Consider the following 25,569-nt stretch of genomic DNA (forward strand, 5'->3'; position numbering starts at 1 on the left):
TGCAATTCCATAGTTCATTCATTTCTCAAGTCTCAAATCTACTTTTCTGTTTTTTTTTTTTTTGGTACAAGATTCAGATTTCGCTCGCATGGTTCCACACCACGTTTTCCTGTTGGAGGGCAAAACCTAGATATCGATATACTGGAGGAGAAAGGCATGCAGGCGGATCAAGTCTTCTCCCGGAGGATTCTGAAACGCGTACAAGACTAAGCCACGTGTCGTACAGTAGTAACAGTCTATGTGTTTTACGGGTTACGGGTATCGGCACTGCATGTTAGTATTAGGACTGGCAGCTACGCCCACCGCACTGTAGTTTATGTAGAGTATGTACAACACACTTGAGTCCAGTATTGAACGGTAAGCTTTAGTGTGGAAGAGAGACGGGAGCCGGCGGCGGCGCTCACCTGCACAGAGAGACCAGACAAGAGACCGGTGGGTCGTGTAAACGAGTGTAAACGTCACGACTCGGTTTGGAAGAAACTGGTTAAGCTCAGAGTCTGATTATGAGAAATCTGGTTAAAACGCCTGGTTTACTCCCATATTAAACTGGGTACTGTGGCGTGGAAACATCTTACACCGCTCACTTTTGGTTTTCTGCAAAACTGTGTCTGCACAAACTCAGACAGGATTACAGGCATAATTTGATGTCAACAGAAAACATGGCGGCGCACGATCAATACTGTTACTATTACTATTAGGATCGTCATGTCTTTCACCTGTATTAGATTATCTGTGGATGTGACAGCCACAGGTGGACAGGAATATTCTGTCAACTGGTTTAAGGTGCAAAAAGTATGATTTTTCCTGTCCCTTGGCACAAAATGACAACAATATATCAACACAGGGTTGATAAAGTTGTTGATCAATACCAGTTACTCAACGATTAATGGTAATGACTTTCCTGGCTTTCACATCTTTCTGGCCTGTAGTCCGTTTTGGATTTAAAACTCCAAATCCACTGGAGTTTCAAGTCACCTCTACTCGCATTTTCAACTGTTCAGCGCTGGAAGACGAGCGACCCGCTTCGCAACACATTTTGGTTTAAAAAAAAAAAGTCAAAAAAGCAAATGATACATCTGCATTATTATTCCAGTATTCAGCATGGTGATATATTTCCTCTTCACTAGACGTTTCGTTCTCGTCTCATCTCTGCTCTAATTACCTAGCTCCTCTCTACTGTGAAAATGCGATTTGTGTCAATTACAGGCTACAGTAAATTGTTTTGGCAATTCCTCGGTCACAGATAGAGGCCAATAAAAGATCACTTAACGCAGCTCAGTCGCAGGGCATTAAAGGTGCGTGTGTACATCTTGACCCGAGTGAAACGTTACCCAGGTTCCTCTGTGCATGTGAGCGGTGCCGCCGACCGCGCTGGAAGTGTCCGGTACAGAGAGGAGAGGAGACACAGAGGGAACGAAAACATCGACACCGCTGGCCCGCGACGGACGCTCACGCGCTCACGCCTCCGACCCCTTCTCACGCCAACGCCCCCCTCCACTACCCTCCCTCCTCCCTCCACCCTGCTTCACGGTGTCTCAGACCTCCAGGCCCCAGTCTCTGAAGAAGCCTTTGGCCACCAGCGCCTCCCGGAAAGTCACTGTGAGGGAGTTGATGGTGACGTCAGTGACCGTCACCTCGCCCGGAGCGATGACGGGCCTCCAGGCGTCCGGCCGCTCCGACGCAGCGACCTCGTCCGGTCCGACGGCGGAGCTCCAGTCGTCTGCCCTCTTCTGTCCTATAGGAGGAAAGAGAGAGAGAGAGAGAGAGAGAGGGAGGGAGAGATATTTAGAGAAAGACAGAGGGAGACAGAGGTAGAGTTGCAGTGATTGCATCAAGCCCGTCACGTGTTTGTTGTTATTGAGTTAACCTCCCTGGACTGACCTGGATAGTTTATCTCTGCTCTGTTAGATGTCATAACTGACAAAGGCAGATATGATGCATTTGCCCGCAGGACAAAGGGAACTAAGAGTGCTGCTGGGATATCAGGGAGGACAGAAATGCCCTACAAGCAGCCCAAAAAATGATTTAGGGAAGACTTGAGGGCGGTGAAATGTCCAAAAACAGATTTCACTGTGAGAATTTTTATAATTTAAGTACTGTCTTGTAACGGTCAACTTAAAAATAGAAGCTTACAGTCATACTTTTCATTAGTAGAACATTTTCACTTTTTACCATGTATATTTTTAGTTTAAGTTCATCAGTAGTCAACTACTAATATTGCTAATATTGCTAATATTATCGCCTGCTAGAGGAGCTCAGGCTTTTAAATCCCTTCTAAAAACGTATTTTTATAGAAAAGCCTTTTTATAATGGTTCTATTATTAATGCCCTGGTTCTTTACTATGCTATATTTTTGTCTTTGCTTTCTAGGTTTTGGTCTGCTCAGTTTTTAGCCTGCTTTTACTCTTCTGTAAAGCACTTTGTAATGTTATTTTGATAAGTGCTATATAAATAAAGTGTATTATGATTATGATTATTGGTTGCCCTGGGTATCTGAAGTCATTGCCTATCATTTCGTTTGAAAACCTGTCAAATGCTACTTCTGTCTCATATGTAACTACTTCACTCACCAAATGCGGTTTTCTTTAAAAGTAATAATTCACGTCATTTTCATATAAATAAATGTCTGTTTTGCTGCCTATATCCAGTTGATGAAAGCTTTTCCATTGTCTGTTCTAAAAAAAAAATCCTCTGCCGCACAGGAAGTGATGCGTTTTACTTTTCCGGTTTGTTTGGAATAAACAGAAGAAGAAGAACTGGGTAGTTAGCGTGAGCAGTGATAGCCACCATGGCTGAACAGACAAAGAAGAGAGAAACTCAAACTGCATCAACAGAAAAGACTTCACTGTACCGGACACACTGTTTGCCAAAATAAAAAAGGAAGATCTCGCAGAATACTCCTTTAATGCCTTTAAACAGCAGGTCATATCATTCCTAGCTGAATTGTGTACTTCTAAAATAAAGACTCTGCAGCAATTGTTTCCGTGCACTTACATGCAAAAGTGACTACAAGAAATGGTGGGGGGGAAAAGATCAAAAATACAAGTCTTTAATTTGACCTGTGGATGATTTGTGCTTTAATCAGCTCAGGATGGGGCGGCTTAGCGTTTTTGGTTGTGCGCCCGGTGAAACAAGCCTATCAGTTCCTGCTGAGAGGTTGACAAACAGAGTCAGGCGTATCCTTGTGGCAAACTGGGTCGCGTTGCTGATTAGAGTCTACTGGCTGACCGACTGACACACTTACCATTCAGAATGCCTCCGCTCATCTCTGTCCTCGTCTCCCTCTGGGCCTCCTCTTTCTCCTCCTCCTCCTCCCTATCTTCTTCATCTTCTTCTTCTTCTTCTTCTTCCCTGTCCTCGTCCTCCTCGTCCTCCTCATCCTCCTCATCATCCTCCTCCTCCTCCTCCTCTTCCCGGCCTTCCCAGTCCTCTTCTGTAGGAGTAGGAGAGTTGGAGTTGAGGCACCTGAACTGCGGCCCGCTGGGTTTGTTTTTGTGGTGTGCCAGTCGGGGAGGGGCGGTGCGTCTGCAGGCGTCGTACATGCGATCGTCGGCCTCGGGGTCCAGCGAGCGGGACAGGGAGAGACGCAGGCGGGGCTTCTCTGGAGCCTTGTGGGCGCTGCGCAGGTCCATGGTGTAGATGGTATCCTGCATCCGGAGCCAAGAGAGAGAGACAAAGATGCATGTCAGAATCATTTGAATAATTCCTCACATAAACCAGGTGCCAGTGGCATAAAGACAGACCTAGACTTAGACTTAAATCTGACTTGAAGTTGGGCGTCCTGGTGGCTCAGCTGGCCAAGATGCCTACCATGAAACTGCAGCATCTTGGGTTGCTGCATGTCATCCCTCTCTCCCTCAATCTCTCAATCGCTCTCTTCTTAAAGCTCTTTCCAAAAACCAAAGATTCGCCATCTCGTATGAAATAGCTACAGTATTTAAACTTCCCACTCGGACAGTTAGGCCGACTCATTGCCATAGAAACAAAGTTCTTACGTTTTCAAATTACTTCTTCTACTAATGTGAGAGAAACTAGGGATCTTTCTCAACATGCATTCTTGTGTGTCCTTGTATCTTCCATGACATATTTGACGTAATATCTAACGCCCAAAGTGTAATTCCAAAGCAAAAGAACGGCGAAGACGAAAGACGGATAAAGATCCCGGAAGTTTACCTGCCAGCCAAGGATGCAATCGATGGTGACTTGGCCAATGAGAATGAACGGGAAGCCCCGAGATTCACTGCGAGAGCGACGCATTATGTCCAAACAGAGCTTTATAGTACAGAACCGGATGGGAAAATGAAAACCAGTGTGTCTTAATCTCAAACTTCCAGTCTCAAACTGTAAAGACGCCTTTCTGTTCTTGCGTTCTTGAGAATTTCGTTCTCTCCAAGACAACTTGGGAAGAACGGTCTCCACAAGGACACAAGTTATCGGCTTGGCGTATCTTGGATTTGATACTCACCTTAGGTTCAGTTTTACAGAAAGAAACATGCGAGCCAATCAGCAAAGTGAAACTGGGGCAGCAGGAGCAGCAGCCTAGAGCCTCGCCTGTCTATTGCTGTCAGGAAGGAAATGAAGACAAATTCACTAGCTTGTGATTCTCATATTCAGGATTGGACCGGGAAAAGAGTTTGATGGAATTTGCTTGTGCGACATGTTTGGGTTTGACGTAGTGGAGTGAAGTCAGCCCTCGGATGTGGTTTTAGGTTGTGGTTGTGTGTGTTTAGGAGATGTGGGAGAAGAGTGGGAAGGTGGTGGGATGCCAAAGGCGAGGTGGAGAGGTGAGAACTTGGTGATATACCCAAACAGCAAGCACAATGATTGGATGATTAGATGACTGGATATGACCAACATGGAAAAAGTGTAGTGAAGTAGAGAATATGAGAATCTCCTCCCCAACTTTCACCATTAAATCCAAACTTTACCTGCAGCAGGAGTCTTTTGGCTTTGGGTCCTCTCTTCCTGTGTCCCACAACTCTCTCTCTCTGCTCTCTATAAAAGCCAAGGAGACCGTTAACGACAAGGCTGACAAGAACAAATGTCTTGTGTATTCATCAAGCATGTCTGAGTGCTGATGTCAGGCCCTGTTTGTGTCTAGATGATTCAGGCCAATATTACACGTTGGTTTTGGGTCTTACTCACTTCTCTTCATAGGCCTGCACCAAGCGCTGGTCCAGAATGTGTTCCTCAGGTTCCCATGTGCTGTATCTGCAAGAGGAGAAATAATAAAGAGTAATAAAGGTCTCTCTTCCTCTTTCATTCTTCTATTCATTCATTCAACCTTTCATTCATTCATTCATTTGTTGGATCGATTATTAATCAAATCAATCTGTCCATTAATACAGGGTTCTTGCACATTTTACATTTTTAAATTCCAGACTTTTCCAAACCTAATTTTCCACACTTTGCAAGGAATGTTCCCATCTATGAATATGGCAAGTATGTCTTTTTTTGTATATTGAAGGTCAGAAGTATTTAATAAGCAAAGGTTTTCCCATACTTTTAATCATAATTATGAAAATCATTCTCCATACTTTCCAGACTTGTGCAAGAACCCTGTTAATAAATTAATCTGTTTAACCAATTTAATCAATTTAACATATTCCAATGGCACATTCTGCACATATGCTATCGTTATCTATAAGCTGAATAAGTTTGATAAGTGTATAGTTTTGTTTTGGCCTCCTGCAGACACGTGAATACAAACACAATGCACATTTGCACATTATGTATACTGCTGTAAATTTACATATCTGCTCCTCAGTTTCACACAATGTTATATTTATTTATATTTATATAATGGTTTTCACTATTTCATACCATGTACATATTGATATTTCTACATTTCATAACACTTTTATAATGCTGTTTATACATATGTAACAAATGTGTTTCTACATACTTATATCAATACATGTATAGCAAATAAGTTTATGTTTCATATTTAGCAATCAATATTTAAGTAAGCAATTGAGACTTAGTAACAACTGTAAGTAAATACATAAATGTTAATATTCCATTTCTTTCCCATACTTCCTGCTGTTACAGTCCACTTAACATGCAAAGTTGTCGCCAGAATATGCTTACATAACCCCATAATTGTTTGTATTCTACTTTACTGCTTTCATTGTTTTTTTCTACTATTTTTGTTGCTTATTTTAATATCTGATTTGTGTGCTTACATTCAGTTTTCTTTTTCCCTGCTGAATCCTATTACTTTTGCAGCTGCAATGACCAAATTTCCCCACAGTGATCAACAAAGTTTCATCTTATCTTATCTTATCCTATCTTATCTTATCCATCCATCCCTCTAGTCAAGTACATACTATATGTATACTACACATCTATATCTATACTATACATCTATATCTAGGCCTAAATCTATACATACTCACTTTGGAGGCCATCCTTTCCACTTCAGTAGATACTCCACATTCCCCTGTAAAAACACAAAGTTTTAAGAGCGGCATGAATGTAAAAAACACAAAAATGTAAATATGTAGAGTGATCTATGCAGTCTGCTGTGTATTTCATGTCTCATAGTGTCTCCTCTGATTGTAGCTGTCGTCCTGTTGTCTCTGTACTGTGACAGGAAACAAACGATGACATGAAACTTAATCATCCCCAGGGGGAAACTGGGCAGTGTGAGCAGTATGGATCATGTCACTGCATGTGCTGCTGATGCCACCAAGACCGATTCCTGTGCAGTTACTGCCCTTGGAAGATAAAGTCAGACTTCGTAGGAAAATACAGTCAGACTTTGTGGGAAAGTAAAGTCAGACTTTGTAAGAAAATAAAGTCAGACTTCGTAGGAAAATAAATCAGAGGAAAATGTCAGAGGGGATGAGACACAGTTTACATATTTTACCTGCAGTGTTTGACATCACATGATATATTCATGTTTTAATGCATTTTACTGGCAAGTCTGCCCACACATACATTCTTGAATGCAGTTTTTCTCATACTTAATACTTGCATGCTCTACCTATCATTGTCGCCAAATTGCACTGACTGGCCTGATGGGGGGGGGGGGGGGGGGGGGGGCGCTATAATTAAGAGTCAAAATTTAAAACTTTGAAAGGCCATAACTGCCACACCACTGGTCAAACCACTGATTTTTATGAAACTGGTAGGGATGAAGCATCTTGTTTCTGATTGGCCGTTTACTTGTTTCTTATTTGCCCCTAACTGCACACAGACCAGGGAAGGAGCTTAAAGGTTTCCGTAAAGCTTTCACCTATGGTTTTCAGCTGAGAGCAGGGATGTAGTGGAGGGTAAAACCATCCAAACTCAGTTTACTTAGGCTGATATGAACCTTTATGACATAAATTCATGGTATATATCATGGGAAGTAGTATCAAACTCATCTAAGTTATGTGAGGATCGGGTGTTTCAGGGAATAAAAAGCAGAAATTAATGCTTTTCTGAATATATAACTGTATATCTCTGTGTATACTGGTGGCTGCTTGCCTTATCATGATCATCATATTGTACCGCCACCTTTTTATTTACCACCACATCTCTGACTGAGCGGACATCTCAACATGTGAGCATGCTACTTTAAGGATATTCTTGGAGTTGAAGTGAGTTCATGTGTAGGAGGATGTTGCTATGCCATCAGGCAATATCTAAAATTAACAGAATAATGTAAACTGTATGCCTTCCATATACCAGCCAAGCCACCAAGAGTTAGTCATCCCGGGTGACATCATCCACTACCAAGCTTTGATAGTATTCCTGATGAGTGAGATCACCGCTTTTCCCGACTTTGCTTCACTCACCCTCCATCCCAGCCCCATATAACCCACAGGAATTTTATAATGTCTTTCATTTTATAAAGCTCTAGGAGTATTAAAAAGGTATAAATGTGTATTGGGTGGGATTTAGGGAATCTGATATTGAACCTTAACAGCAGCGTGCATGTTTGCTCTCTCAAGGGACTAGGCATCCATACCTCACATCATTTCCATAGTACAAACCTTAATCTGTTTTACCCATAACACCTAAATATTATGCACTCAGTATAGATGCCACTGTGTGCTCTGGTAACCCACAAACCTCCATCTGTTTTGGGGTGCCATAGTAGCGGGGGAATAGGGGTGCTGATTACCCAGGGTCCCAATCTGAGGGAGGGACCCTAAAATATCTGGACTGAAACGCCTATTTATTAATATTTGATACAGCTTCACACTGCTCTAGTTTTGAAACAGAGTTTGGTTGAAATCTACAAATCTGCAAACAAATAAAACTTTCTCAAAAATATAAATTGTCCTAATTAAGCACTCATTCATTCCAATTAGGGATGTGTCAGACAATCAATCAGTAAATGAACATGAGCAGGTGTGTTTGAGTTGTGAATGGGCAGACACAGTTGTTTGTCACAGATGAAATAATGGTGATGGGGTGGGGGGAGAGAGGAGAGAGGAGGAGAGGAGAGTAGAGGGGGGGGCCCGGGGTCCCCTCGTGCACACTGGACCCATAATTCCTAGCTACGCACCTCCATCTGTCAACACCTCATCACAACCTCAAACCTGACCTAATTAGCTAATGAATAGATCTAAAGGTTGGTAACGTCACTCTGTGTTCTCCCCCTGTCTGTTTGGCCCGACACCTGGCATGCTAGGCTGTAATGCAATGGCAACACACTCCACGTTATATTAAAGGGCCATCCTCCGGTAACCCGCCCCCTTTTAGGATAGCCTGCAATTAGATAACCAGATTAGTCGCGCAATTCTGTCCGCTTAATCTCACAGGCTTTCATTAGCATCCAAAGTAGCACCCGCTCCCCCCCCTCCCCCCCCCAAAAAAACAACAAAATTGCCGAACTGTCAGTCAGATGTTGGCAGCGTCCCACAGCCGAACAGCCTGGAAAATATCCACCAAATCCTTCACGTTACCTTTCTAACTCTTTTCTTCACGATTGATTCCACCGCGAACACTTGCTCTCCAATCGCTGACAGCTCCATCTCCGTGCCGCCGTCCGTTTTAACTGTCAAAGTGGCGTCTTCTCCGTTACAAACTAAGCTAACTGTTTGTGACAGCGGTCCCGGTCTGTCCTCTCCTGCCTGTCTGTCTCTCTCTCTCAGCCGCCTTGTTTTCCTGACAGTTTGAGGCCCATTTATCCAGATCTACTTCCTCGTACTGGATCTTTCCGTCCGTCCAGTGACTTTACAAATCTGCGACACATCTGCACACTGCTTCGCGCGCCCCCGTTCCGAAGGCACGCTCCCCCCGTGTTCGGCAAGCGCAGCGCTCGTGTGCTGGGCCTAGGGTCCGCGCACGCGCACGACTGTGTCATCATCATCAGGCAGTATCTGGATATCAAAAACATCCCCAACATCCAGGATAAAGAGAGGTACTTTCTGGTTCATCCAAAGCAGATAATACAGCAATAATCCTTTCATAGCAACGAATGACTCACACAGCAGCTTGTACATAAAGTGCCATTATAAGCATTTTTATTTCTATGCAAAAAAAAAACAAAACAGAAAATACAGTGACATTTAATCAGGACTCTTTGATTGGGAAGGGATGAATGGGTGGGATTGTCATGGCAAAAAAAGCAAAACCCACTACGAGGTTGAACGACAGTAGTGAGAGTTTGTAGTCATGTAGTCACCAGATCGACCTGTGGATGTTTCAACGCAGCTTCACTTGGATATAATGACATTAAAGGTCTAGAGACTGAGCTGGAATTGCAGAGTTTCATTCCAAAAATCAGACATGCACCATTTGAAAAAAAAAAAAACATCTGACGCCTACTCTTTATAAAATTATACTTTTTAAAAGGATTGTAGGCAACATAAGTCCTTGGCTGACAAAATGATAACACCTTTAGAGACTACATCCTCTATATTTTAGATATTAAATGATAAACTTCAGCTTTTTTCCCCATCCTCTCTCTGAACGTAAATCGGTGCTTTGGAATAAAACTCCTCAAATACACTCAAAACTACACCGCCCCTCTTCATCTTCAACGGCAAATGCATGTTATTTTTCTATGTAAACAAGTTAAGGCCAATATTGTCATGAACAGACAATACATGTATAGAATAAACAGTTTCTCTTAAGCTGATAAGATCTATAAGCTACAACCGTCATCAATATAAATCTCTCATAAGGCTCACTTCTCAGTCATCCATCAACACATGTCTGGCTGGACATGTGCCTGCAAACTTTCACTTTTCTTTCTCCAAACACGTTTTCTTTTTCTAGATTATTCTCTACCCAGGCTCCATCTCCCCTCCCTCCACTGTCTTTCGCAAACTGACAACTTCCCTTCTCAAGACCAGCAAACACTCAGACTGAAACCTAGCTGGCACACATCTGTGACTGCTGTAACCGTAAAACTTTCTGCAACTATCTCTCCTGTCCTCTCTCGACTGTATTTGGCAGGTTTGATGATATAGTCGTTTCAGCGGAGGAGGAGGAGGAGGAGGAGGAGGAGGAGGAAGAAGAGTCCTGCATCAGCTGGGCTCCTGTGCTACAGAGGGATGCTGCTGTGACCCTTTGGACCGCTGCTGTGACAAAATTTGGCTCCCCTAAAAAACAAATGCGTCTCCCCTGGTGGTGTGTCCTCGTTTTGTCATCGGTGTGTGTGTGTTGTTTTGACACTGCATGAGGAAATTATCATTGGGGATAAATGCGCTTAATAGATGACAAGCAGGGCTGGGCAATACAGACAAAACTAATATCACGATAATCATAAGAAATCATTTTATCATCAATATGTAATGGTAAGAAATCATTTTGATATTGATATATAATTCAAATCATTTCTAATTTCAAATAAGTTTCCCTAATTTGTTTCAGATCTCATTTTGGTAGAGATTTGAATTAGAATTTGCTTATCGTTATCATCAGAAGTGACTCTCACTATATTATTTCATCACGATATGATTCTACTGGAAGATGATAACCAATATTAAAGTATTGCCCAGCCCTAATGACAAATAGACTAATTTAGAGCACGACAACTTCCTTAGAATCAACGAACACTTGTGGTTTCAGATAAAGATAGATTGCAAAACGAGCCTCATTTCTGCTCATTACCAGGCAGGAAGCAGCTAGTTAGGCTACTTTCATTCTCTGTAATCCCATGAAATGTTTTTAAAACATTGTTTTTCCTTTTTTTAGGTCAGTGACAGGAGAACAATCCACAAAAAAAGTAAATTATGTTATTTCTTTCCTGGAGTGAAATCAAGGCCAAACACATTTTTTTAAACGGGAAACAAACTTTGGCACAACACCGGGCTCTGGAAAAAATATTACAGCACGAATATGGACAAACATCCAGTAGAGGGAGTGCTTGGCCTGGGTGTTGCATTGCTTTGTTGCCATATAAAACTCTTGTGTCCGTACAGACTTGTATAGGTTACAGGTTCAGTCTGTGCCAGCAGTGTTTGGAGGGGAGCGGGGTGAAATACAAAGTTGGCAATGTGATAAATCACCGATTTTGACCTGTGATATCAAAAAGAGACAGAGAGGAGTGAGATGGAGATACAGTCACACTGAGGTGAGGAAGGACACACTTTGGTGAAAGGGAAGGAGGGAGGGAAGAGAGAGAGAGAGAGATTCACAACGGGGAGGGAGAGAGAAACACAAAGACACGTCAGTGAAGGTGAACGGACTGAAGCAGGTGGGATCACTGAAGGAGACGAGGCAGATGAACAGCATTTTACACACAGCCTCAACTCCCATGACTTTGGAAACAGTAAAATGTAAAAAAAAAAAAAAATCAAAAAAAAAAATCAAAACTGACATTGAAAAATAGTTAATATATATAAAAACACATAAGAATACCAGAAACGGAAATAATAGCATTTTCATAAATCTGAACTGTGTTGTAAGTATTGTGATTCTTTGTGATCTCCCTGTATATGTAAGTGTTTGCTTCCTTCATCGCTTTGCGTCTCGTCGCATAAGAGAGTCCAGCAATGGTCGTGTAAACAAAACCCAAAAAAGTCGGGAAAAACAAAAACAAAACAAAACCAAAAAAAAAAGTCTGCAAGTTTGCACCCATGTGATTGGCTGTGCACGACTCTACTTCCTCTCCCTTTTATTCCGTGATTGGCCCGGGCCGCCTGTGCTGGGGGATGTGATTGGCTAGTTCGTCCCCTAGCAACCGTCAGACCGCCACGTTTGGTGCGCCTCCACTTCCTCGGAGACGACCAATAGGAGTTCACAGTTCTTCCCTCGCAGCTGGTGACGCAGGAACTTCCTGTGATGTCGTAAAAAAACGGACAGTGAAAAGGACAGTCGCAGCCAAGAGAGTGAAAAGTGAGATGAGTTACTCTTTAAGAAGACTTTGAATCCAAAAAGGCAGACGGTCACCGGTTTTAAATAAACAGACCTGCTGAACACTACAAATCTTTACAGGAATACACCGAGGTTTTGGTTGGTCAACTTTAAGTGATGAGAACATAAACACTAAAATCATCCATGTGTCCCCAGTAGATCATTGGCTCTGCTGCTCCATGCTAACACTTTAGCATACACCATGTTGAGTGATAGTAGGCGACTAGCATCATGTCAGAAGTGAGGAAATGAGAACTTGTAGCAGCTCTAAAGCTAAAAGGTAAGTAATCTTAAATGATATGCAGCCAAGTTTTGTTGGTTTGTTGTGTTCTGTGTAGGAGATTGGTAAAATTGACATTAAGTATGATACAAAAATAACAGTTTTGAACTAACAGGGACTACTTTCACTAAGCAGTGAAGGTGGTGGCTGATGGGAGACTGTACAGCTAAAAATCACTACACAGTGGATGAATATCTCACCTAAAATAGTTCCAACAATAAACTTGGCTACATCAGCTATATTGAGCTAATGATAGTTCATTTTTATAATGTATGAATCACCAGGCCATATAATAAAAACCACTGACAACTTTTTATCACTAAAAGGACACATGAATGATTTTGGTGTCTATGTTCTCATCACTTGACGGGTAATATCAATATCGCTCACGTACGCCAAATCACGTTAAACAATCAAATTAATGTTCATCCCATTGAACCAAATGGCAATGTTAGGTGTGATGTTAAACAAAAAGTTAAAATGAGGTATGGTAGGAATGTTATTTGAGATATTCCTACCATACCTCATTTTGTCAGAGTTTTTAAATAAAATTTGCTTGTTATCACCAAAATCACCATATCATCACCATATGATTCCACTGAACGACGATAAACGATAATATTGAATTATCACCCATCCCTACCTTTAACACACCTTCTATATGTAATGGATATATAAGACACACAAACACACACACACACCACGGCTCTTACCTGAGCTCGTCCGGGTCGCCGATGGGGTGCGGGTTGCGCAGTTTGGAGTCCAGGTTGTAGTAGACTCCTCCCACCTCTCTGACGCCGATCCAGTGCTGGCGTTTGAGCGGCAGCCGCAGAGGCCCCCAGCGCAGGTTGGACGGCACGTTCAGGATGAAGCCTGTCACGTTGGACAGCTGGATGCTGCCCACATCCCTGGAGGAACACAAACAAACACATGATTCACTTTTTATGGGTTTCCCTTCTGCCAGTGGCCTGCAGGAGGAGGGAGAGCGAGGATCAGCTGCGGTTTGGAGCAGACAGAAAACTTTATGGGGAAGCGGGCAACACAATAACTGTAGCATATCGTCTTCTATCATGTTGTAAAGGTTATCAGTACATAACGTGATGCGTTTTAAAATAGTGCAGCCCATAAGAGTTATAGCCTCCATGATAAAACCTTTCCTCCTTGCAACCTCAGAGGAAAATATGAGAATACAGGATATGCAAATAAGTGTCAATCGCCTGCTGTGGTGTTTCTGAGCTGCACTTCCCACAGATCACCTGTCAATCAAACTGTGTGGGCGGAGCTTGATTTTCTGTTGATGCAGTTTGAGTTTATCTTTTCTTTGTCTGTTCAGTCATGGTGGCTACCGCTGCTCATGCTAACTACCCAGTTCTTCTTCTTCTGTTTATTCCAAACTGCTGCTGCTGGAAACGCATCACTCCCTGTGTGCCAGAGGATTTTTCCCCAGGAAAGAGCTACCAGACCGGGTGTTGAGAGCAGCAAATGTGAAAACTTTGACTCACAAATCACTGCTGTGTTATTTATGATGTTGGGGATTATTACTAAGATTTTGGCCCTGTTTTGATCTTAACAGAGAGACAGGAATTTGGCTTCTCTGATACTGTTAACATTTGATAAAAGCAAAGCTTCCTGCTGTATTGTTGTCATCAATCATGTTAGACTGATAACTTTGGTATAGGAGGAAATAAGGATGCAGATAAGACTTGTCTCTTAGTCTTTATCAACTAATGGGATTCTGCTGACTAATCAAATAGATCATTCAATCAAGCAATATAAAAAACAGTCAGCAAAGACTACTGACTAGTTGGCTTAGATACAGAGGGGGGAAACATGGAGCCTCTTTACAACATTTACCCTCCATTTACATTCTGGGCATTTAGCTGACGCTCTTACCCAGAGTGCACCAGCAGAATAAGCATAAATTCCTACATCACCAACATTAAAACCAACGAATTGTCAAGGAGTGCAAAGGTCAGAGCCAAAAGTGCTCCAACAATAGATGTGACGAAATATTCCCGTGACCCTGGTGTAATCATGTAAGATAGGGAAGTGGTGAGAAAATAACCAAGACGAAAGGAGAGGTGGAATTGTTTTTTGTTTTTTTAACTTGGGCTCAATCTGCCTGACTGTCCTGTTGACTGTTTGGGTAAACAACTAGGATAACATTCTAGTGATAAAATTCTACCAGTAAGCAGCTGATGTGAACAGAGCTGGATAGAAATGTGCTAAAATCCTTACTTTCCTTATCACATTGTGTTACATTTTCTAGTAAGTTAAGACAATGGAAATGTCTGTTTTCAACCCCAGCCATGTCTGGCTCTTCATACCTTCTTTTATCCCACCAAACGGCCTCAAACCCCCGGGTCTGCAGAGCCGCCATGATGACGTTCACATCGTAGTTCCCATTTCCCAGCATGCTCTTCTTGTGAGGTGTCACCAGAGTGCTGGGAGAAAGCCTGAGAAGAGAAGAGATAAAAGTCATAATGCACAATATTTTCTTATAAATAAATAGCGGTTTTGTTACTTTAACACCACAGTGATTCAACCTATATCCAGTTCATGAAAGCTTTTCCATTTGCTGTTTTAAACACCCGGTGTCTGGTAGATCTTTCCTGGGAAAAATCCTCTGCCAGACAGGTTTTTTTTATGTTTCCAGTTTGTTAAGAATAAATAGAAGAAGCAGCCACCATGGCTGAACAGACAAAGAAAAGAGTGCCACTTACAGAAACTCAAACTTCATCAACAGAAAATCTAAGCTCCACCCACACTGTTTGATTGACAGGTGATCTATGAAAAGTGCAGTGCAGAAACACCACACCAATGAGCGCTTAGCACCAAAGATGGAGACAAAATAAAAAATAAAAAAGCACAAATCTCGCAGATTACCACTTTAAGAAAACAGAAAGCAGGACAAAGGGTGGGTGAGAGTGTGTGAGAGAGAAAGGGGTAGGTAAAGTAAAAAATAAAGAAGAAAAGTGGGACGGTGAGGCGCACACACACACACACACACACACACAGTCCCCGCTCACCTCTGGTAGATCTCCTGCAGCGTGTCCCTGCTGAAGGCCGTCCCGTCCTGGAAGACGTTATTGAGCGCGTGCAGGGCGCACAGCTCCCTCCGCTGCTTCTCGTGATAGATGGCCGGAGGAGTCGGACTGGGCTGGGGGGGCGCCGGGGGGGTGAGGGAGGAGGAGGAGGACGAGAGATCCTGCTGCTGCTGCTGCTGAGAGTCCCTGGGTTCCCTGCACCTCCTCTCTTCCGTTCCCACCACCACCACCTCTCCTCCTCCTCCTTTCTGCTTGCTGACCTTCCATGGCATGCAGCCCAGCTCCTGCAGGCCGCCTCGCCCCTTCCCCTTCCACTCGCCGGCTGAATACGGAGCGCTTCCCATCCCTGGACGTTCACCACCACCACCACCACCACCTCTACCACCACCACCACCACCGCTACCTTCGCAACGCTACATCGGCATCATGACGACCGTCGCCATGGCAACCTCTCAGCCGCTTGGAAGAGAGGAGCTCTTGGGTGAGGAGGAAGGGGTGGGGGAGAAGAGTGGCGGTTACAAGGTAAATGAGACCTCTGCCTGTTTAACGCAGCAACACCTGCTCTTTCAAAAGGGGACGAGAGTGGTGAGAAAAGGTCAAGGGGCGGCGAAAAACGTGGGGACAAAAACTGGGACTCAAGGAGGGGGATGAACAGCACACAAAGATACTCCAGGTGCGGCCAGATAAAAGACAACCGCTACAGCAGCATGATCAACAAGACCACCCCCCCCAAAAAAAAACTAGAGGACAAGACGACTGTGGCTCTCTATGTTTTCCACTTCCTCCATCCTCTCTCTGTGCGTGTGAGTGTGTGTGTGTTGACGACTCTTTCCATCCAGTCAACCCAGCCTATAGCTTTGCAGTTCTTTCCATTGCTAGGCCGCCGACCATGAAGCGTTACTTCCACTGGAACAGATGCAATGGGGATTTGATGCTGAGTGGACAGGGACGCCTGGAAAACAGCTGAGAGGAAGAAAGAAAGAAAGAAAGAAAGAGGGAGGAAGAGAGACAGAAACACATTTTAAAGAAATGCTGTTGTTGTTGTTGATGTCAGTGTCTGCAGTGATAGCTGTAGGTAAGATAAGACTGTGCTGCTACAATCTCTTCTTGGTCAGCAGGCACTGAAGTGAAAAAGGTAAACATTTCCAGCAGCTTGGACTGGCTAGAGAGGAAGCAGGCTGTTTGGTAGCTAGGAAAACAGACAACAACCCGGACAAAACACACAATTCCGCCTTACGTTTACACTCCATTGAGGATACCCACTCTTATATACTCTTAAGCCATACCTGTATCGAGGCAATTTACACGATAGTAACCGAAATCAGCCGTTAAGTCTTGCTCGCTGCCCTACGTGACTCCCGTCTGATAACACACACACACACACACATACACACAGACACAACGGCTCCTTACGCCGTTTAACTTCATTTTCCGTCACCGTACACTTACCTGAACGCGTCCTGCCGTTGGTTTTACTGTTGTGGAGTTGTCACAACCCGTTTCAAAACATAATCTGGTCTCTCCTGTTTTCCTGGGGCTCTTCAGTCCTTTGTCTTTGCCACTTTTTTCCTGGTAGCTCTCTCTCTCTCTCGCTCTCTCTCTCGCTCTCTCGCTCTTTCTCTCTCCTGGCTGCCTCGCTCTGTGTGGACGCGGGCATGCGCAGTAGCGTCTCACTGGCTCCATGTTGCTGTCACCGCCTGCGTCAGAGCGGAGCAGTCCCTCCCCTGAGACTGCGAAACCCTACATTTCCACTTTATTTTCATCTCCAAGGAGGCGGGATCAAAAATAAATAAAAATAAACCACAATATTGCTTTTTTTGGGGGGGGAAGGATAACATCCTCTCTGTGTGTTTACGGTTTACAGCAGTGATGTAATGGTAAAGAAAAAGGTTTTTGAAACTATGACATCCAGGTGGGGATCATCATGAGCCAAACATCCATCAAAATAAAAAATCAAATTATAGTAACGTGATACTTAAAGGAATAGTTCCCCCAAAGTGAAAATTCAGTCATGTCTACTCACCCCCTGTCAGTCGAAACTCTATTGAAGTTTGTAGGACCACCAATCACTTTCCACTTCCTCCATCCTGTGTGTGTGTGTGTGTGTGTGTGTGTGTGTGTGTGTGTGTGTTGACAACTTAATTGAAGCTCCACTGAAGTTGGTACAACCACCAAACACAGCGAGTTAGCCCCTGTAATTCCATCTCAGCCTTCTAATAAACTATTGAAGTTAAAGGAGCCATCTATTTACAACTCCAAAATGTCTATCAAATTTCTTAACAGCTCATCCAGCAAAATCCAAGAGTTTTGTTCCCAAACGATTGCAATGTGGGTCCAAAAGTCCAATATTTACCTCATTATCTCATGCCCTGCAGAAAATATAGAAGATAACGAGGTAAATATTGGACTTTTGGACCCAGAGTGCAATTATTTGGCTACAAAACACTTGGATTTTGCTGCATGAGCTGTTTGAAGAAATCTGATTGACATTTTATGCTTTTTTTGGAGCTATAGTAAAAAGATGGTTCTGTTAACTTCAAGAGTTTGTAGGAGGAGATGAAACACACACACACACACACACACACACACACACAGGATGGAGGGGGTGGAAAAGTGTTTGGTGGTCTAACGAACGTCAGTGGGGTTTCGACTGACACTGCAGTGAGTAAATCCCAAATTCCCTTGAATTTTGGAGGGGACGATTCCTTTAATTCTCTTTTCGTCAGAGGTCAGAGGTCAGCTCTCCTGCAGTGTTGCTCAAAGACACTTCAGCAGAGCGGCTGATCCCCAACACAGGGTTTGAACCTGGGTCCTCCAGTTGAAAAATGGCCTCTCTAACCACTAGGCCACCCTGCCTCTCTAATACATTTTCAGAAAAGCATAAATTAACATTAGATGGATGCTATTTAGCGTGATGTATCGTATACATTTATGTCATTAAGGTTTATGTCTGTCTAAAAATGTGTGTAACCTCTGTCCTGCAAATAAAAAGCTTAGTAAATTGAGTTTAGGACTCGTATTTGCGAAAATGGGTCGATTTTAAAGGAACCCAATTACAGTTTGACAGATATATCAGTTTGTCGAAATTGGCCTTTTATTAAATATCAGATATCAGCCAGTCAATGTCGTCCGCCTCCGATATGATGGAGGTTTTTCCCCGATCACAGCTACAGAAAACAGTCTGTAAAACCGCAATCAAATTTGATCTGGTTCATTTATGTTATTTTATTGTTTAGTTATATTTTCTTTTGAATTAATTCTTCATTTAAAGGCCCAATATATCCCAGAGTTTCTCTACCACTGAATAGGCGCCGTCGGTCTCCCTATCTTAAAGAGGTGCTACCACTAGAAGAATTTCATCAGTCTGGGTTTCAGTGGAGAGTTTTAGTGTCCCACGATGGTCTAAATGCTGTTTCAGAGGCTTTTCCACACTGAAGAACATTCTGGGGAAAAAACACTGAATACATTGCTGAACCCGATCGGTTGAACTCTAGTCCCAATATGACTTCAGTTTATTTTCACGGATAATCTTTAAAATTTGATACCTCTTATAAATTATGAAAGATGGAAGAGGGCCAGGCGCTGGAGCAGAGCGAGAAACCCGGATGAAAAACATGATGAAAAGAGAAATGTCGAGGTATTAAAAACATGTCAAAATAGGAAAACAAACTGTAAGTGACCAAGATAGCAAACCAAAAGCATCTCCGGCATGTTGGGACCAGATTGCAGGCAGCGATAGTAAATTCATGTGGACAGTGGCAAACCCACAGAGTGACAAAAATACCTCAGGCAAAGAATCACCCTTGCACTTGCACTCAAAATTGCATGTTTAACACTTGAATGAATCCCGCCTCTTTCTCTCTCCACGGCCCCTGCATCTCTTCCACACACACACACACACACACACACACTGTCACCCTCCTCGTCCATTTACATGTGTCCCAGTTTTCTAGCCAGAGCAGAGGCCATGTCATCCAGCAGCTCCTCCTCCCTCCTCTGCAGCTCGTGGACGAACTGCCCCCTCAGCGCCCTCAGCTCCGCCACCCGCCCCACCAGCCGCCTGCGCGTCGCCCTCCGCGCCTCCGGGGGGCAGCGCGGGCCGGTGTCCACCAGCTCCGCCCTCTGGCCGCACAGAGACAGAGCCGCTTTGAGACCGCCGGCGTCCGCGTCCAGCAGCTGCTCCAGAGTTCGCCTCGGACCCAGGCGGTCTGCGTGGGTGAGCACCGGGATGACGTGCCCCGTGACTTCGCCCCCAAACAGCTCCATGGCGGTTCGCATCGCCTGAGCGACATCCTGGTCCATACCCGTGCTGGAGCCCGGCGCCCGGAGCACCAGCAGGAAGGCGTGGGGTCCGGGGCTGGCGAGCTGGAGGCTCCTCAGCGCCTCCCGGGCTCTCTGACTGTCTCCGAGCGACGAGCCCAGCAGGTCCGGGGTGTCGACCACCGTCACCTCTCGACCGTCCACCGCCGCCGTCCGCCGCCTGCTGCGCTCCATCAGGGGACCTGTGGGTGCCCCGGTCAAAGTATCCGCCAGGGAGGTCCGTCCCCCTCCAGCAGGTCCCAGGAGGATCAACCTCAGGTCTGGTTCCCTGAGACCGCTGAGGCCGGAGAGGTCGGGGGTCAGGGTCAGGGTGCTGCTGCTGGTCCGATCCGTCTCCGTCTCCAGTTGTCTGTCTCCGGACGGTCCTGCAGAGGTGACACACAGGTTCTGAGTAGATAAATAATAAACTACTTTGCAGGGCTGCAGTCAAGACCGCATAAGTCAAGTCTGAGTGAAGACCAGGTCTAGTCAAATTCGATTGAAGACCGAGACCGGAGCAAATCAAGTCCTATTCCAGACCAAGACCAAGCAAGTCAACATGTCCTCCCCTGTGGATGATGCAGGAACCAATCAGGAACAAGATGCATCATCCCTTCAAGTTTCATCAAAGTCTGACTGCTACAGCAGAACTAGTAGGGACGGGACGATATATCAAAATTCAATATATCGCAATACAAAAATGTGACAATACATATCGTGGGGCCGAAAAATCGTGATATTAGCAACATTTTATTCTGCTGTAGTAATCACAAATGAGACAGCTTGACCATCACAATATTGTAATGACATTTTTAAATTGTTGTTTAAGACAACGCCATCGCTAGAAAGATTTGTGGCTCAGAAATAAACAGAATTCTTTACAGTCAGACTTGTATTGGATCGTGAACCCCTTATCGGGTATCAAATTCAGACTCACTTCTGCCGTGTGTGAAGACGGACTCCAGGCGTCGTTTGGCTCGACTGGGGAATCCTGACAGGGGAAGAGAGAGAGAGAGAGAGAGAGAGAGAGAGAGAGAGAGAGAGAGAGAGAGAGAGGAGGTTCGGGTTAAAGCTGGACATAAAGCCAAGAAACAGCAGAAAAAGCAGAAAATGTAGGAGAGGGCAAATTAAGGCAAAACGTACCTACGATGTTTTTGATGACAACAAGCAGCCAGCTGAACTTGGAGAATAATGCTGATGGAGGAACAGAGTGGAAATCAGTTGGTTTAAAGCCCCTGGAAAGACGATTCTGTGATTGCCTTGTAAATATGCAATTTGTGGTCTTGTGTGCATATATAATGTGTTTAAAAAATATGAAAATTCAATTAGATTCCAATCTTTAAATAAATCAATAAAGCTGTTTAGCTCTTTTCCTGACTTGCTCACCGACGATAAACCGCCAAACTCGAGACAGCCATTTAAACAAGCTCTGTATTCCTGAAACACAAGAAACCAGCATCAGTCTTTTACTTATTATACAATATACAACACATTTTTGTTTAATTGTTCTGGTTTTATGTTGTACCGCGCAGAGTTCCCACCAGGCGGCTCACCCAGCTCCACAGAGCCGACAGACCTGAGGCACAAACAACAGAGACAAAATGTTAAAATAACATCCAGCTGACTTTAGTTCGAAAAAATAAATATCACGATAACTAGTTGGAATTTTTTCGATATCGATAAATATCTGCTTGTTTAGGTATGGAGAAATCACATGCTAAATAATCCAGTTGATGTTCATCATATCGACTTGTATGGTAATTGAAAGTATTATACAGTATTAAACTGAAACTGCAATTTTCATGACATACTCAGTGTTTTTTAGAAACGATTTTGAGAAATTTGGCCTGATGTTTGCTTTATATCTTTCATTTAAACAAAACTGTACGTCACAATTCACGATATCAGTTAAAGTTCACGGTACGATTACATGAAAAAACAGTAAATGAAAATAATAAACTTGATTTAATATCAATATATTGTCCAAGCCTAATTTTAGTTTACATCATATCCAAAGATGACAGTCAGTGGTGCGAGGTTTACAATATTATTCTTATATTTCCATCTATCTTGCTGATGGCAATGATTTGTAGTTTTGTGTTCTGTCAGGTCAAACCACTTCTAAAGCTGAGTGACACCGAGTGACCTCTGACCTCTGACCCTGACTGAACCCACCAGTTAGAGAGCAGAAGAGCCGAATCGGCCATCGGATCAGAGCGGGGAGCGCTGCAGGGGAACAAGACTCAGTGTCAGCATCAGATTCACTGTGATGAAGATAAAACCACCCAGAAAGTGTCTGGACTAAAATGCCTTTCGTGATCCCAAAGTGTACGTTTATAAATATTTGAATCTTTTATTTCACACTGCTCTGGTTTTGAGACAGGGTTTGGTTGAAATCTACAAAACTGCAAATAAACAGATCTCTCTCAAAAATATGATGCAGCAGCTGCTGTGTGTTATCTGAGACAAACCGGAAGAAGCAGGAATACAATTTGGTGAGTTTTTCCTGTGCAGACAGAAACAAATTCTTTCCTCCCTAGACAGATTTTGAACAGAGGAATACTGGTGAAAGTTCAGATATAACAGCTGATTATCACAATCATTTCAATTAGGGATGTGTCTGATAATTGATCAGTGAATGAATGTGTGGAGGTGTGTTTGAGTTGTGGACGGGCAGACACACACTACCAGTCAAAAGTTTGGACACACCACATTTTTCTTTATTTCTACTATTTTTCGCATTTTAGAATAATAGTAAAGACTATGAAACTGTGAAATAACACAAATGGAATTATGCAGTGACCAAAAAAGTGTTAAACAAATCAAAACTATCTTATATTTTAGATTCTTTAAAGTAGCCGCCCTTTGCCTTGATGGAAAGGCAAAAGGCTTTGGAAAGAAATTCATACACAGGATCAACTTCACTATTTATATTTGTCTAAGAAACTAATTTCAAGCATTTAAGCAGAAGCCTTTAGATCAAAATGGCTTTAAGAGAATGAAAAACACAGAACATTCAATCAGGTGGGTCCAAACTTTTGACTGGTAGTGTGTTTACAGAATGTTTGTCATGACTGGAATAATCTTGTGTAGTCAGACCTGTGTGTAAAACAAACGGAGGCGTGGAGAAACTCAAGCAGCAATAGTTGGTTAGAAAAGGCGGAGCGTCTGTGGGCTGTCGTCATGTTTCAAACCCCTTAGAACCAATAAAAAAAAAAGCCTGGCACTGCTGCTCACCTGTGTGTTGTCCTACTTTTACCGTAGTCTGTTGGTAAACACGCCATTACATCCCTGTTTTGGAGCCAAGAAGCTGTAAAGACTTCATCGACTCAATTTGATGTTGAGAGCAAACTTCTGACAAAACAGAAGTCTTAAGTCGAAGTTTCCATCCATTTTTACTAAAAAAGGAAAACATTTTCTACCCAGACGGAAAAACAAACCAGAGGTGCCGTTTCGGGGGGCGTGTCGTGTGTTTTCAAACTCAGAGCCAATCAAATGTCTGCCTCCGGCTCCGCAAGGTCTCATTATCTAACATTTTCTGATGAGAAGTTCTCCAGACCTCTGTGAGTTTGAGACGGAGGTCTAGCTAGGCAAGATTATAGCTGGAATAATGGTGATGTGGGGAGGAGAAAAAAGTGGAGGGGGACCCAGAGTCACCCTTCTGTGTAGGACCCATAATTCCTAGCTGCACCCCTGGTAATGCCATCCAAACTTAGCTATGTGTCTGATTCAAGTTAATTTACCCTGTTCTACAGTTTCTCTACTGTTTCTTTTCTCAGGCCCATCAGTCAGAGAAACAATATGGCTGATATGTAAGTGGATTTTTCTGTAGCATTTTTACTAATCAAAGTGAAGTTGTGTGTCGTTGGATGACTGACTGACTCTGTGAGAATCTGTAGAGAAGATACCCCGCCACAGTGAAAGCTCCCATCTGGACGCTGCTGCTGTTCAGCCACAAGTCTGAGCACAGAGGGGAGGGAGGGAGGGAAGCATGACATTAATCAGTATAGCAATGTTGTTTACAGCCTATCATGGGATTTACCTTTCACCCAAATGTGAACTATGGGAATAAATACTCCAAATCCCAGGAAGTATCCCTATGTGTGTCGACTGTTCAGACTGGGCATATCCAGGAATGTATTCAAAGTTAAAGCTGCATTTTTTTAACCTTTATGGAAGTAAACCTGGATGTTACAATCTCAACCCAGTAGCAGTTAGAGCAGTTGTCCTGAGTAAGGTAATGGGCTTTTTGTGTTCATAGTGGGAGATTTTACACATCTTAAAAAATGACAGTTTGCAGTAGCTGCTATCAGTGAAAACAGTCAGAAAATAGTTTAAAAAGTCAGAAAATAGAAAAAAAAAACAGCTTGAAAACATGTTGTTTACAATTTTTTGTAATTGTATTTATTTATGAGCTAAATTTAACACAACTTCCTAAATTAGTCAGCTTTGAAACACATCAAGTACTTGTTTAACATAGCTTTTATTTTGAAATAGCCAGACCGGAAGTTAAGAAGATTCGTCTGCTACCTTTACTGTAACTAACCGTAAACGAAAGCAACAAGTGTGGCAAAGAACTACTACAGCACAGGTATAATAGATTTTAGGAAGATACTATACGAATATCACAGCAAAACTGAATATTACAGGAACTATAGTGATACCATAGGAGATTAAAAAAGACCGTAACGGTTTATAAGTCAATATAAACTCACTGACAATTTATAAGTCCCTTAAGTAATATTACAGTTATTGATTTGGTGATTTTTGGGTTCGTCTCACCTGTAACAGCATCGTCCATCGAGGCTCCACAGTCTCTCTCCGGTTTGCAGTTACACTCCATGTTACCTCTGCACGTACATTACAGTGCAGTCGTGTTAGTGTTAGTGTCAAAACAGTGTCAAGCTAGCCGGAATAGAACACTATCACTTCCGCTCTTGTCTTTCAAAATAAAAGGTGACGAACGGGTTCCAACATTGTTCAGACTTTTAGAACGTGGCAAAGTGAAAATAAAGAATATATTTATGGAGGAATCTGTTGAGAATTAAAACACATCTTGTTTCCCAAGACGTCCTTTTCACAACATATGTCCAGTAAATCTAGGCCTATGCAAAGATCCATTTTTGTACAGGACTGCCAAAAAAAGCATGTAACAACACATATACCCCACAACTACCTTGAAAAAGTCAATTTTAAGATAAAATGGACAGTCAAGTCAGCCAGAATAAGTCACTGTAGAAAAACCCTGTGTTTTCTATATAGACTTTCAAACAAAACCTATACCAGACAACTTAACAGGAAATCAACTACCTTTAAAAAGTCTTTTCTAACCCATAGCAGTGGCACAACTGTTCCTAAAGCTGCATTACCTGGTGTGTAGTCAGCCAGAAAAAGCTCCCACTGAAATGCCATACACTGTAGACTAGACTGTCAAAACCTGACGCAGCTGAACACGTGGTGCGGCTGCAGGCGTCACCTCCCTCCCTCCAGTCATGTAGAACAGCACTTACCTGCACAGGCCTGCCCTCCACATGCACACAGCTCTTATTTTATTGTGCTGCATGGGGATACAATGCAGTGGAAGGCCCAGGTATGCTCACAATGCTATGGTTTTACTTTGGGGGGGAGACGCCCTTTTTTCTT

The 25,569-nt window shown here is 43.2% G+C and overlaps 3 protein-coding genes across 4 annotated transcripts; all 3 read right to left on the reverse strand.

Annotated features, from left to right (window-relative positions):
- Positions 1–1,535: 1,535 nt before the first annotated feature.
- On the reverse strand, positions 1,536–9,143 carry cbx7b (chromobox homolog 7b). Its single transcript, XM_071909773.2, has 6 exons — positions 8,901–9,143; positions 6,399–6,442; positions 5,146–5,211; positions 4,929–4,995; positions 3,245–3,647; positions 1,536–1,735 (listed from the first exon to the last, which is right to left on the reverse strand). Exons 1-6 carry the CDS (start codon positions 8,967–8,969, stop codon positions 1,536–1,538), a joined length of 849 nt encoding a protein of 282 aa, XP_071765874.2. The 5' UTR covers positions 8,970–9,143.
- A 289-nt stretch (positions 9,144–9,432) lies between these two features.
- On the reverse strand, positions 9,433–17,860 carry josd1 (Josephin domain containing 1). 2 transcript variants are annotated; one of them, XM_078290792.1, is made up of 5 exons: positions 17,077–17,860; positions 15,610–16,590; positions 14,908–15,036; positions 13,294–13,488; positions 9,433–12,223 (listed from the first exon to the last, which is right to left on the reverse strand). In XM_078290792.1, the coding sequence occupies exons 2-5, from the start codon at positions 15,969–15,971 to the stop codon at positions 12,121–12,123; spliced, it is 789 nt and encodes a 262-aa protein (XP_078146918.1). In that variant the 5' UTR covers positions 15,972–16,590; positions 17,077–17,860; the 3' UTR covers positions 9,433–12,120. The 2 variants fall into 2 exon arrangements, with proteins under 2 accessions (XP_078146918.1, XP_078146919.1); XM_078290793.1 differs by lacking the exon at positions 17,077–17,860 and adding an exon at positions 16,914–17,028.
- A 1,250-nt stretch (positions 17,861–19,110) lies between these two features.
- LOC139919877 (GTPase IMAP family member 4-like) lies at positions 19,111–25,342 on the reverse strand. Its single transcript, XM_071909744.2, has 9 exons — positions 25,296–25,342; positions 24,709–24,776; positions 23,809–23,886; positions 22,102–22,152; positions 21,452–21,502; positions 21,313–21,363; positions 21,070–21,120; positions 20,864–20,917; positions 19,111–20,312 (listed from the first exon to the last, which is right to left on the reverse strand). Exons 2-9 carry the CDS (start codon positions 24,767–24,769, stop codon positions 19,558–19,560), a joined length of 1,152 nt encoding a protein of 383 aa, XP_071765845.2. The 5' UTR covers positions 24,770–24,776; positions 25,296–25,342; the 3' UTR covers positions 19,111–19,557.
- Between the last annotated feature and the right edge of the window lie 227 nt (positions 25,343–25,569).

This window comes from Centroberyx gerrardi, chromosome 20, assembly GCF_048128805.1.
Source record: "Centroberyx gerrardi isolate f3 chromosome 20, fCenGer3.hap1.cur.20231027, whole genome shotgun sequence".
Lineage (NCBI taxonomy): Eukaryota > Metazoa > Chordata > Actinopteri > Beryciformes > Berycidae > Centroberyx > Centroberyx gerrardi.

Bases quoted from the DNA above. Each gene is read 5' to 3' on its own strand.
- josd1 (XM_078290792.1), bottom strand. From the start codon at position 15,971: ATGGGAAGCGCTCCGTATTCAGCCGGCGAGTGGAAGGGGAAGGGGCGA. The intron at 15,037-15,609 runs GTGAGCGGGGAC...TTCTCTTCTCAG, and splicing joins CTGCAGGAGATCTACCAGAG to GCTTTCTCCCAGCACTCTGG. The intron at 13,489-14,907 runs GTATGAAGAGCC...GTGTTCCTCCAG, and splicing joins GTTTGGTGGGATAAAAGAAG to GGATGTGGGCAGCATCCAGC.
- cbx7b (XM_071909773.2), bottom strand. From the start codon at position 8,969: ATGGAGCTGTCAGCGATTGGAGAGCAAGTGTTCGCGGTGGAATCAATC. The intron at 5,212-6,398 runs GTGAGTATGTAT...CTCCTCTTGCAG, and splicing joins TGGAAAGGATGGCCTCCAAA to ATACAGCACATGGGAACCTG. The intron at 3,648-4,928 runs GTAAAGTTTGGA...CTCCGGATGCAG, and splicing joins CCAAAAGACTCCTGCTGCAG to GATACCATCTACACCATGGA.
- LOC139919877 (XM_071909744.2), bottom strand. From the start codon at position 24,769: ATGGAGTGTAACTGCAAACCGGAGAGAGACTGTGGAGCCTCGATGGAC. The intron at 21,503-22,101 runs GTGGGTTCAGTC...TTTGTGCCTCAG, and splicing joins GCTCTTCTGCTCTCTAACTG to GTCTGTCGGCTCTGTGGAGC. The intron at 21,121-21,312 runs GTGAGCAAGTCA...TTCCTCCATCAG, and splicing joins AGTTTGGCGGTTTATCGTCG to CATTATTCTCCAAGTTCAGC.